Below are 13,032 nucleotides of genomic sequence, written 5' to 3'. Positions count from 1 at the left end.
GGCCCTTTAGTTTCTTCCCAACAAATTGCAAAACCAAACAATTCTGTTGTACCTTATACTATCAGCGAATAGATCAATACCAACGAAGTAACAAGAAATCTCAACAGGAAACTTTGAGCATTACCAAATGCAAGAGTTTCATTGTCTTGCAACTTTTGAGCTAAATCAACAAACTCGTGATCGGCAATTTTTGCATCTCATACAAATTATGCGCATAAGTATCTTCTGTATTATTAGAGAAAGAAGCCATAACTTTTAATCATGTCAGATGCTGAGGAAATACACATGAATTGACAGATGCTTAGGAAATACACAAATTATTCCCATGAATATCTATCGTAACTCTTTATTATGTCAGCTGCTTAGGAAATACGCACGGATTTATTTATAAGCCTGCTCGTCAATTGTCATTCGAAAGTTTAAAATCAGATATGAATCATCTATTTGGGCGGGCATCACTGAATGTATTATTAGTTCATAAAATTTTCAAATTAAACCTCTGAAAATTGGAATAGAAGGGAGTTCAATCCCCGATATGAAAAGGAAATCGAATACGCAACGAGCGTGGAGTTCCAATTGATCTCCCTCCTGGATAGCCGCTCTATATGCCTCTCATAATCTCGAGCAGCAACTCTCGGACATGCTCTGGTTCTAGAATTCCACCATGATTACCCTAGGGGATGCATGTTTAATTAGTACTTGTCAATGGTCGTAAATTTACTTTACTAACTGAAATTCATTTTGAAGTAACTGAAAGCTACAAGTACACTATCCTCATCAAAAGAAAAGGCAAATTTGATTGTACAGTACTTGGTCTGGTTGTACTCTCGTTTCTGTGGGTACTACTTAAAAAGCAGGGAAAACTTTTGAAGAAAATACTGCATCAAAGGTTATGAAATCCGTACCGTACCGTACCGTACCGGTCGGCGGTCGGTATGTATTGGTATTGTCCAAATCCGATATTCTACATCTCTAATATCGTTCCGCCTCAAATACTGGTCAGTACCGAACGATACTGGTCAGTACCGAACAGTACCAGACTACTTTTAAATTTATGCTTCTATTACTGGCGGACTACTTTTTATTATTATTTTTGATAAATGTGTATATTATACTAATAAATTTTTTTATGTAGGAAAATAACACTAATACCGATAAATCTGAAAATGGTATCCGGTATATTACCCGTACCGGTACGAAAATTGGTACTCTAACTGATACAATATCCAAAACCTTGAAAGATATACTAGATATTTTTCTGTGTCTCATTCTCAAATGTGTAAAAAGTATATTAATTTGATTAATTTAATCATAATAAAAAAAGTAAATTAGATTTTTTTTTTTGTTTTTTAAAGCTTTCCCATCGACTCTCTCTTCTATGTGGAAATTATCTCAATATAATTTATTAATTTCGTAGACTTTATAGGATCCCAAATGTTAATTTGAGAGGTCAAATTCAATCAATGTGAAATTATTATTACCTATCTAACCTTAAAACTTCCCCTCTTATTAGTCCCTTGTAAACTTTTAATTAAGGCTTCAAGTTGAATTACATTAGCCACTTTCTATACAAGTATATTAATTGTGGAAAAATACGTAATCACTCTCCATGCATCGCACGGGCACACCGCTTATCGGAAAATAAACGAGTGTTCATTTAAAATCTAACTATGAAATTTCTTAAAAAGTTCACAGGGACTATGAGTAAAACTAGAGTTTTCTTTTGGAGGATTCGATTTTAGCATTGGAAATGAGCAAATGTGTATTTAAATCTTACCTCCAAACAAGCAGTAACAAGAATGGCTCCTCTGGAAGTAGTAACACTGGTATCAGTAAATTCGTAGCCAATCACACTCACGGCCTCCACCAGTTTGGTGAATCCCCCTCTTTTCTGCTGGAAAACCATTTTGATCCATAGCTTATTCCTATCAATTTGATTCACCTTAATCTCCGGCTATCAAACAAGGAAAACCAAAATCGCGTTACGATGAATCCAACACCAAAATACCAAAGCATATTCGCGCTTAATTTCAAGTTCTTATTTTCTTGTTCTTTGAAAACACCTCACAGCAACTCAACGAGTTTTCTGAAAACAACGACGATTTCGAGAAGAGTATGGAACTGACCTCTATCCCCCAATTCTTGATCTCCTCTGCAGCATCAATGGCTTCAATGGGTAGTTTTGATTCCTCTACAACAGTTGCTTCCATTTCTAAAAGTTGGTTTCTTAGGTCTGTTGCACTCTTCTCTAGCTCCTCTATGTACGTGATTGCATCGGTGACGATGGTCCCTTTATTCATCTGCAAAAATGAAAACAGTGTCCATTGAGGCCTAACAGAAAAGAGAGGATTTATGGCAAAATGTATTGTGAATTTATAGAAGTTTGTTTAAAAGACTTACCCAAAAAAATATATATATATTTGTTGAAAAGATTTATAAAAGTTCGTTGTCCGAAATTGAGAAATTTCCCGTTATAATGCACATTAACATGAGATTTGGCGATTCAACAAAAATATTTCTCGGTAAAAGCAAGATCCCAAATTTGGAAGACTTGTGAAAACACACGGCTTCTAGTCAAATATTCTCTCCGTCTTAATTTCTTGGTCGCAGTTAACACTTATTTCCGTCCAAAAAGATTGTCACATATCTAAACTTAAGTGGGTAATAGAAAATGAAATTTCTCTTTTACCCTTTCATTTTTTAATTAATAGTACTAAAAAAGTAAGAAAATATAATGATTGAATGGTAAAATAAGAAAAACAAGTTTTCAAAAGTGCAATGATTCTGTTCACTCAATTAGTTGGAATCTCCCAAAGAGATTAAAAAATGGGGACCATGGAGTAATTTTTAGATCAATTCTGAAGAAAAGATTCTTATTCATGGAACTTCGACAAATTTTGTAAGTAAATTGTATATTGAAAAGAATTTTAATGAGAAATGATTGGGTTATTGCATTGGTGATGTGCGGGACCAACGAGCGGAGCTCGAGTAGCCTGTCATTGAGTTTCTTGCGCCGCCTCCGCTCGGCGTCGAGGTTTTTCGATTTGTGCACCCTGTCATCAATCTCATAATCGTCGTCATCGTCGTCGTCAATGTGTGCCCTTCTCCTACCCGAATTCCCATTGCTGTTCCCCGCCTCATTCATTGATAAAATTGGAACAGATTGATCAGAGTTTGTGAATCCAAGTTTTCCTGAGCCTCTGGTGGTCTTCAATGGCAGTTTGAGGGAGAGGGTCTCTTCTTTAGTGTGAGTTTTTGGTTGGTGGGTTGGTTTATATATCTGTTTCTCACAAGAGTAACATTTATTTAGAGTGAGAGAGGGACAGAGAAGAGAGAGAAGGGGCAGGGCATCTTTGCAGTTGGGAGTTTGTTAGAACTTCTATTGTAGTCATAGATGGAATCCATATTGATACTATGGTACGAGACTTTCATCTTGTAAGGTTTGTTAATCAAATTACCAAAAAAGAAGTTTGTCGATCAGATGATTGTTTCCGTGTAATAAAAGATTTTTGGGCAAGTTAGTAGAAGTATTAAATAGCCAATTGATCGCACTATATTGGACAATAAAATGGACGGATTCGAGGGTGCTGTAGTGCACCTCATGTAGTGCATGTGTAAGGCAGTACACAGCAGTCAATATCATCAATTAACGGTTCAGATTAAAAATCAATCCGGTAAATCAGTCATAATTAAAAATCATGTCTCAACCATTCATTATCAAGATCGATGGCCCATGTGCGCTTTACAGGGTGCCTTGCACTACAGGATTTCCCGATCCAAAATGGACGGCAAATACAACTTTAAGAATAGACCATCTGATTTTGTTGGGACAGATGTGATCGTATCAATGCTTTATCAATGTCTGATTATTTTGACTTTTCATGTGGGCAAACTTCTTGACATGGCCTACATGCTGAACGTTGTAGATCATTGACGTGGACTTGAGATGGGACCACAAGAGGCCAATCAAGCGGTCGAGTCTCATTTTAGAACATGAGAAAAGCCATGTCCAATACAGTTGCGGGTTTGGCTTCTTCTTTTTTTCTGGGCGAAAAGTAGAATTTCATAGGTAGATAAAAGAGTTCTTACAGCCGGGTTATTGCACATTTACACTTGTGGGTATTAAGAGGTTCATTTCTGGCATGAGAGAGAGAGAGAGAGAGAGAGAGAGAGAGAGTGAGGGCCGGATTTGCACTTGAGGCAGGCATTCAGTTCAGTTGTTGGTTGGGTAGTCCTGTTGACTGGAAAGTACAAATTGAGTGAGGAGAGCTAGCTGTAATACCAGAAATATTCTCCTCTGATTGAAGTACATTTTCTACGCATGCCCATCTGAGAAAATATAAAGTATGTTCATAATCCCATGTTCGTCTGTTTTTCGAGTGTGTGTCCATATACTAGAAACATGTTTGGGGTCATTTGTTGAATAAGAATGGGGTTTGCAGATCTCCAATGGGGCCGTTTCGGGAGGCGAATTGGATTCTGGGGCAGATATTTGGCATGTCCTGTTTGTAAACATTGTAAGTGCTTTATTCAATTTTCCAATTTGCGGAGCTGTTCAAAAAATTATTGAACGGTTTAAATTATCCATGTGGGACCCATAGTGGGCCCCGCGTGCCGTTTGTGCACCGTCGGTTCTTGTATGGCTGGTTTGCATAGCAACGCTTCTCTATATGTATGAGGTATACACATATGGGAGATGGTTGGGGTTGGGGTCTTGGACATGTGAATGGTGGGGGTGCACGTAGCATTGGTGGTTAATTTTTCAAACAACCATCTTCCGCCTTGGGGACGGTCTACGGAGAGCAGGGCCGGCCCAAGGGTAAGTCCAACAAACCCTTGGGATTGGGCGGACCCCTTGGGCTAGGCAGCTTGGGCAATCAGAAATATTTTTTTATGAATTGAAAAAGAAATTTATAAAAGCCCAATATGTGTAAACTAAAGGCCCAAACCAAGGGAAAAAGAGGTTGTGCGGGGCCCAATACAAATTCAAGTGGTGGATACTGGATATTCAACTTTCTCTAATACATGCTCCAAAACATCATGCATCTTGTACTTTTTGTAAATTACAACTTCAACCCATATGTTGTATTTTGCCTTTCTCATTTACCCATTTCTTCTCCTCCTGAGAGAATCTCCGATCCTTCTCCATTTGGGCACCAAAAACTCCATTTTGGAGAATTCATGCCCTTGAACCCATCTCCATTTGGAGTCTCCATTTATTTTTGAAGACTCAATTCTCTTTCTCCATATTTGAAAGATCACCTCTCAAATGGAGGAAACGGATTCATGTAGCCAACCCCAACATATATAAGTCTTATTGTCTTAAAATTTGTCTCTCCATCTACATCCCAAGAGTTTTTGTACCAACGCATATCTACATCCAAAAAGCACAATTAGGAACATGAATAACAGCCTAAAAAAATAATTAATGAGCAAGAATCCCTTCTTGTAAAGTAAAATGATGACTAATAATAGTTACCTTAATTCTAGATCTTGTTTATTCGTCTCTCAATACCATCATGGTACGATCATGACCTTTGTAGATGTACTTGTGAATATACTTAACAGATTTTATTCCAGGACAAACTTTCACATTGATATGAGAATTATATTTTCTTGAAAGGTATGTAATGTATGGCACCACATCCCTTTTATCAATTCGTTGACCCCTTACAGTACAGAGGGAGTAAAGTAATAATGGCATTTGTAGGCATACCCCATGCATAAAAATACGATTAACTTCTTGCTCATCATAAATCACCACAATTACATTTTTTTCTCGAAGACACGTAACCTTTGTACTGAAAAAATAAAACAAAGCAAATATGAATCAAATATATAAAGTCAGATTAAGTAATGCAATTGAGTAAATAGTTCTTACATTTTTTGCAAGTTACTGTCGAGCTGCATAAGAAAATGCAGAATTCACCGAATGCATAGAAAACAATTAATTTGATTATTACGACCAAGGTATAAAATGAAACGGTTCAACTCATATGGCCATAGACGCTTAGATTGTCCATAATTAGTTAAAGTCCCAAGAAGTTATCTGAAATTTGAAAGAGAGTAATAGTCAAAAGTTATCATGGGAATAACAATAGAAAACGTTTTAAAGATATATATAGACTCCCATAATATTAAATGAGTGGCAAAAAACAAAAAAAAAAAGGAAGACAAAACTCCAGTTTGCGGTGTGTTTGGTTAACATCATAATATTTTCATCGATGCATATATGGTAACGTTTAAAAGAGTGTTAATAACAACACATGTTCTAATGAAACGAAGTTTAAAAAAATGAGAAAAAAGGTTTACAATTACTCCATGTGTTAATCTTGCAAAAAAATGTTGTTTTGACAACTATCAAGGAAAAAAAGAATAGGGCGTTAATTAGTTTTGAACTCTTTCTTTTCCTACGTCGGTAGATATTAAAAGACATTAAAAAAAATGCCCCTAGCCTCAAGTAAACACCCCAATTGCTTACAATTTTTTGTAAACATGTCTCTTATCGTTCTCTTTTCTGTCATTTTGATTTTAGACTTTCTAGACATTCAGAGCCGGCTTCAAAACCAGTCATATCTCCTTAATTTTAGGGTGTAAATATGGCCGATCTTCTTGTTCTCTTGTACAGTAATACAAATCTTAGGAATTTAGGATTCTGAAAATAAGGAATGGATAGGTTAAATCTTTATTTTTGCATCTATGTCCATAAACATTAAAAAACGATGTGGTGTTAGCAAAATGAGAAGCACAGTCTACCAATATTCTTAAGTCGTTCTATATCTATGAACATAAAAAAATCCGTATCGATCTATATCTATGAACATAAAAAAATCTGTATTGTTAGCAAACGTATTGATAAAAAATTTGATTAAACATGAAAATCTATAATAATTACCAACAAAACTCCAAACCACAAAAATATTAATGGGACCACTCATCACTTTCCCTCTTTTTTAAATACGTTTGACGCAAGCTCAGGCATACATGGCATCAAAACATCAAGAATGGTATTCCGTTCACATACAGAGCCTTAATCTTCATAGAATAGCGAAGGGCTATAATTCCGTTCTCGTAATGTCTTTGTTTTTTTAAACTGTAGAGAAGGAGATTTAGCTCCGTGCATTAGAACTGGAAAAACTGTTGAAGCAAAAGAACAAAAGATTACCTCACTATCGGTGTCTCGGTAATGTCTGCAATGGTCCTTATATCGTCTTTCCTTTACCTTGACGGGAACCTTTTTTGCTTACCGCTTAACAGCGATGGAAAGGGTGTAGAATCTCTGTGTCTCTGTGTATGAGAGAGAGAGAGAGAGAGAGCGGGGGGGGGGGGGGGCGGGGGGGCGCTAGAATTTACAGCCGTGATTGTGATTATAAAATTTTATAATAAACCCCACAAAATCACAGCTGTGATTCCTAAACTGAAAATGAAATTAAAAAATTTTAGTAACTAGTAGCCGTGATTGTGATTGTGATTGCCGCTTAACAACCGTGATTTTTTTCTCCTTGCAATTCATTACGTGATTGGGGGTTCATTCTTTCCAAACATACTTGCTATATATTTCCCAATTTATTTGATAATCAATAGAAGTTTAAATGTCAATATTTGGTAAATGTGGTAAAAAATTAAATCCCTGAATCACAGGGAATCAATCTCAGGGATCCTTTTTTTTATTTTTTATTAGCCGATTACCAAAATGCGATGATGATAACCCTTGAACAACCTACGGTCTAGATTTATAGAGGGGACAAATCTGAGCGTTGGTTGTCTTTTGGATTCAAACCCAATCCTATTTTATTATATAGATATATATTTTACATTTGATTTGATATTACACATATAGATGGACATTTAAGGTCTATCTTACAGTATTGTATACAAAATAGTAAAAAATAGATGTGTAACTATAGAAGCATATTGCGGATAAAAAAGAAGAAGAAAAGCTATAGAAGCATATTACTAATCGCCTCATGTCAGACCCCTGACATGGGTCCACTGCTTCCCCCTTTTAGCCCCGACATAGGCACCCCAGACCCCACCACTCCTGAAACCGAAATTACCCCCGCTTGGGCCCAAAAATATCCGAACCCAGTTTCTATTATTATTTTTATTTAATTAATAATGTTTATACTCAGTATCTTTTTTCTTTTTTATTTATTTAAAATTATATTAGTGTTCCGACTTTCAATCCGGTTGAATCGGTGGAAAGATCTTGTTTTTTTTATCATTTTATCTTTAATGGTCATAATGAATTTTTGACCTCGTAGAATCAAATAACTCTTAGGGCTAATCAACGAGAGCTCTAGAGTCAAAATTTAATTATGGTCATTTAGGATAAAATGATCAAGTTTTTAATATATAAACTGTCTAAAAAGGTTAAAAAAATTAAGTGTTTCAAATTTCAATCCGTTTGAACCAATAGAAAGATTTTAGTTTTCTGATCATTTTATTCTACATGGTCATAATTAAATTTTGACTCTAGGGCTCTCGTTGATTAGTCCTAAGAAAGTCGTAGAATCAAATATCTCTCATGGCTAATCAACGAAAGTCCTAGAGTCAAAATTTAATTATGGCTATTTAGGATAAAATGATCAGAAAATTAAAATCTTTCCACCGGTTTCAATCTGATTGAAATTTGGAACACTTAATTTTTTAATTATATTTTTTAATATATAAACTGTCTAAAAAGGTTCAAAGGTGCAGGTGCAACAACAGTTGCCCGTTGCAAATTTGACAGAGCATTGATAGCATCGGTTCAAAGTTGTAGGTGCAGCAGCAACAGTTGCCCGTTGCAAATTCGACAGAGTATTGATAGCCTCGGTTCAAAGTTGCAGGTGCAGCAACAATAGTTGCCTGTAAAAACAAAAAGATAATATATTGGGTCCAAAAAAATTATTTAATTTACACACATTATTTCATATTTAATATTAGACTTGTTTGATAGGTTTCGTTGAGTAAATTTTAAAAATATAAAATTTATTAAAAATAAATACCTGAATAAAAAGTTATTAGCATTTAAAATTTTATAAAAAAAAAAAAGAAAAGAAAAGAAAACAAGAGAGAGAGAGTGCCGTGAGAGTGAGAGAGAGAGAGAGAGAGAGAGAGAGAGAGGGGTAAAAGGGGAAGGGGAGGGGACCCGTGTCAGGGAGGGTCTAACACGGGCGGCGATTAACACATCTCCTATGAATTGATCACCAACATTGGACAAAGAGTTCACATACGCTATTTTCATTTACATTTAACACCTGTAGTTTTTTCAAACTTCTAGTCATAATTGTTTTCTTCCTAGTTTAGTCGACAAATATACTGGTTCTTTGATTAAAAAAAAAAAAAAATGAAGAAACTGATTCGGCAACTTCAGCTCTCCCGAACTCTCACAATTCAAGGATACTCCATTAGAAATCAAGGAGAATATATAGTACGAATTTTATCTTGATTTCACAAGCACGAATAGGTAAGTCATTGATTATTGCCTTGTAGGTTTTTTTTTGGTTTATAAAATGTCGAAATATGAAAAGTAGGGTTTTGATTTAGATGATGGGCTTGTCGGATTTGTTGTTTTATTTTAATCTATTTGAGTTGCTTTCTATTATGTTAATTAAGCAGATAATATGTGAAAAGATGTGCAAATGAGTGGATCTAGTTAGGGGTGAGCAAAAAATTCGCTAAATCGCGAATCTAGTCCAACCAAAAGATTTTGTTCGGTTTTTTAATTGTATGGTTTGGTACGTCATGATTTTAAAAAAATAGAAAACACGTTATATGGTTTGGTTTGTGGATTCACGTTCACGGTTATGGTTTCAAACCGATCCGAATCTTATAATACATATATATATATATATATATATATAATTTAATTATGATTCACCAAATAAATATGGGAGCCTTAGTAAACAACTTTCCTAATTTATTGTTCGTATTAAATCAACCGCAATATTTAGTTTTTCTTCTATGCCAAGATAATTTGGACTAAATTTCTATAAATCCACCGCAATATATAATTAATTAGTTGGTTGATGTTAGTGTGTTTTGGTAATGTGAATGTAATTGGTTTTAATATAAGTTTTTTTTAATTTATCTTCGTAATTTTAAGTACTTTAAATATTTTTGAAGATGATAGCTTAGTTCAAAGCAAACCGTGGTTTAAAATTGAAACCAAACTGTATTTTAATGGTTTGGATTGGTTTGGTTCTCTATTTTTTGTGGGTTAGTTTGGTTCTCCAAATTCATAATCCGTATATATTGGTTTGATTATTGATTTATTATAAAACCGAACCAATCCGGACCATATTCATCCCTAGATCTGCCAATATGATTTGAGTTGTTTTTTATTATGTGATTCACCACACTAATAAACTCACTTTAATTAACTCAACGAAATAGAAGACCAACTATAACAGTGTTAGAATTTTGATTTTGAATTTTGGATGTAACTAAAAGCGCATAATATATCCTTGTTTTTGTCTCTGTCTTTGTTTTTTGTTTTTTTTAATGACTTAATACTACAGGTGGGGCATTGTAAACTTAACTTATTTCTCATTTTGTGTGTTTTATTTTTATTTTTTAAATTTTTGTTGGATTTGCATGATATATTTTGGATTAATCATCCGTCTCAATGAGAGCAGTCTAAAAAATACAAAATTATGATCAAAAGGCAAAAAAAAATCAGTAAAGACAAAAAAGTATCAAATAACAGTCTTATTTGTCTAAAGTGCCGTCTTATTTAAATTTTTTCACCATCCATCCATATTTTTATACTTTTTCCGATTCGTCTCGTCACGATGAACGATTAACCTCCAAAATTAGGAAGAAAAGTACATAAAAAGTAAAAAAAAACCAAATTAAGTTTCACACTATAAGTTTATAAGAACACAGCTTAAGTGGGCAATCAAATTTAAAGTCTGGCTTGGGCAACCTAAAAGTCGGGGCCGGCACTGACAAGGAGGAGTGGAATCCGCAGCTAAGGAAACGGGAAATGGCAGCCTCGGAGTCCGTGTGCACCATCTCTACTGCATGTTACCACTTCCAAAAGGCCCAAAACCACCACCTCATTGCCCCAACCTCCCAAGCCCATCACCAAACCACCACGCCACCTGGTCCCTCAATATCCGTCTCGTGTATCTGATTGGCAAAGTTCGACAGCTTAGGTAATGCCGACGAGTTGTTCAACAAAATGCCTCAATTGAACTATGAATGCAAAGTAGTCATCTCTTTCAGTGCATTCGTCTCACGCAAGTGTGGATTTGAAGAAATTTGATAGATTTGGCGAGCTTTTGTGTAGTTACTGGAGAAGTTGCCTATTTAGGCCGAAAGGGTATTCATACATGTGAGTATCTATGCTGACATACAAAGTGGTTACAGAATCAGCCACGTAATTAACCACGTGTATCGAATGATTACAAATTCCGACGGTCATACGTGTCTATGGCCGGTCATGACATTCTGGGGGCTCGAGGCGATTTAAAAGATATGGGGCCTTTTGTACATTTCACGAGCAAAAATATAAAAAAATAAGTCAACTTCAAAAAATAGGACTATAAGAAGTGGCAAAATTAGTAATTATGGGCTCATTTGGAATGAATTAAGTTTTATGAACCTATAATTATGGAATACTACACTATTTTGTGGGGCCACTATTTTCATCAAATTTTTGGGGTCCAAGGCGAAAGCCTTGCTCGTCTTTGCTTAGGGCCGATACTTTTTGTGTCTGGCACTATGCACGGTGCACACAAACTTTCTTATGAAGTGTTTCGGAAAAGGAGTTCATTTGGTTCAGCTCTTTCAGTGATTGATGATACACAGAAGATTAGGTTAGAGGCTTAGAGCCTATGGTGATTTCATTCCAACCAATTCTTGATGCCTTTTATCATATTGATAGGATTACGGATGTAGAGAAGGTGTGGGCATTGATGGAAGGCAAGAATGTGGTTCCCAATTTTGAGAAGTTGCAAACGTAAGTTACGTACGAGCATTGTTGTCTGGTAATCATATTTAAGCAGCAGTTGAGTTAATTGAAATAGGGATTTCGTGAATTAAGCCAGATGTGTCAATTTCTGAGGATTCGCCCGATGGATTTGTAGAACGGCAATTTGGCGGAAACCAAGAGGTTACCAATGAAATGGTGAAAAAGGACTGAGACTCGGATAGTCTGACATTTAAGATGCTTGGTTATCGGCGAGGTGATAATGGTAATTTTGGTTTTGCTCTCAACTTGTGTAAAGAGGCTACTAGTCGCACATATCTTGTTGATGCGACTCAAGGATTTGGCCGGTTCTAATGGCTACGTCCATCATAATCTCTCAATTCTAAATTCCTTTTGTCTCTATTGTATGTCGTTGGCACAGTGCTTAGAGTTCTCTTGAAGACGATTTTTACGTGTAAAACATGTTTCCTTCACTTTGCGACATAGTTGTGCTTATGTCTTATTCGAAGCAATTCAATTGCGATGGGTCTAAGGTTTTCAAGGCCACATATTGTCTATGTTTGGAATCCCATTTTAAGAGCCAACCGCGTTGACACAAACGAATCATTAGACACTCCCGGCAATAATTGTACACATGAAAGTTGAAACGGTGTCGGTGTGTGTCCATTTCGAAAGTTTTCATGGAGTCTAGTGTTGATTATATAAGTTAAAGATAGGAGAGTGGCCCTAAATGCACTGGTTAATGGTGTCCCCACAGACCATTCTTTATATTAACAAAATTACCCCTAACTTAGATTTTGTAAGGACCAAAATCCAGAGTCACTTGTATTGGCAATTCCGTATGATAAAAAACATAGTTTATATCAAATTGTAATTTTGTTATTTTTTATATGTTAGTGAATCTGTACATGATTAGAATGAAAAAAATCATTGTTATTTATATTTGAGAGTGAGCGTTTGGACAGCGAGACGGATTTTGATGAAAATGGATTGATGGAGGGATCAATCTCGCATCAATCGGAACCTCTTGTTCAAAGAATATATATGTACTTTTTATTCCTTTTTCCTAGGTTGGGACCACATCTCCTTGTAAAAAGGAAAGGACGACAAAA

The 13,032-nt window shown here is 35.5% G+C and overlaps 1 protein-coding gene across 1 annotated transcript; it reads right to left on the bottom strand.

The window, feature by feature from the left end:
- Positions 1-345: 345 nt before the first annotated feature.
- Positions 346-3,363, bottom strand: LOC131311565 (transcription factor DYT1). Its single transcript, XM_058339061.1, has 4 exons — positions 2,954-3,363; positions 2,127-2,300; positions 1,778-1,954; positions 346-673 (listed from the first exon to the last, which is right to left on the bottom strand). Exons 1-4 carry the CDS (start codon positions 3,143-3,145, stop codon positions 602-604), a joined length of 615 nt encoding a protein of 204 aa, XP_058195044.1. The 5' UTR covers positions 3,146-3,363; the 3' UTR covers positions 346-601.
- Between the last annotated feature and the right edge of the window lie 9,669 nt (positions 3,364-13,032).

This window comes from Rhododendron vialii, chromosome 2a (genome assembly GCF_030253575.1).
Source record: "Rhododendron vialii isolate Sample 1 chromosome 2a, ASM3025357v1".
Lineage (NCBI taxonomy): Eukaryota > Viridiplantae > Streptophyta > Magnoliopsida > Ericales > Ericaceae > Rhododendron > Rhododendron vialii.
Note: the sequence above shows the minus strand (reverse complement) of the source record. Positions and strands in the feature narration are given on the sequence as shown.

Coding starts and splice junctions, on each gene's coding strand:
- LOC131311565 (XM_058339061.1), bottom strand. CDS start 3,145: ATGAATGAGGCGGGGAACAGCAATGGGAATTCGGGTAGGAGAAGGGCA. Junction 2,301..2,953: donor TGGTCCCGCACATCACCAAT/GCAATAACCCAA, acceptor TCATTTTTGCAG/ATGAATAAAGGGACCATCGT. Junction 1,955..2,126: donor TCAAGAATTGGGGGATAGAG/GTCAGTTCCATA, acceptor CTTGTTTGATAG/CCGGAGATTAAGGTGAATCA.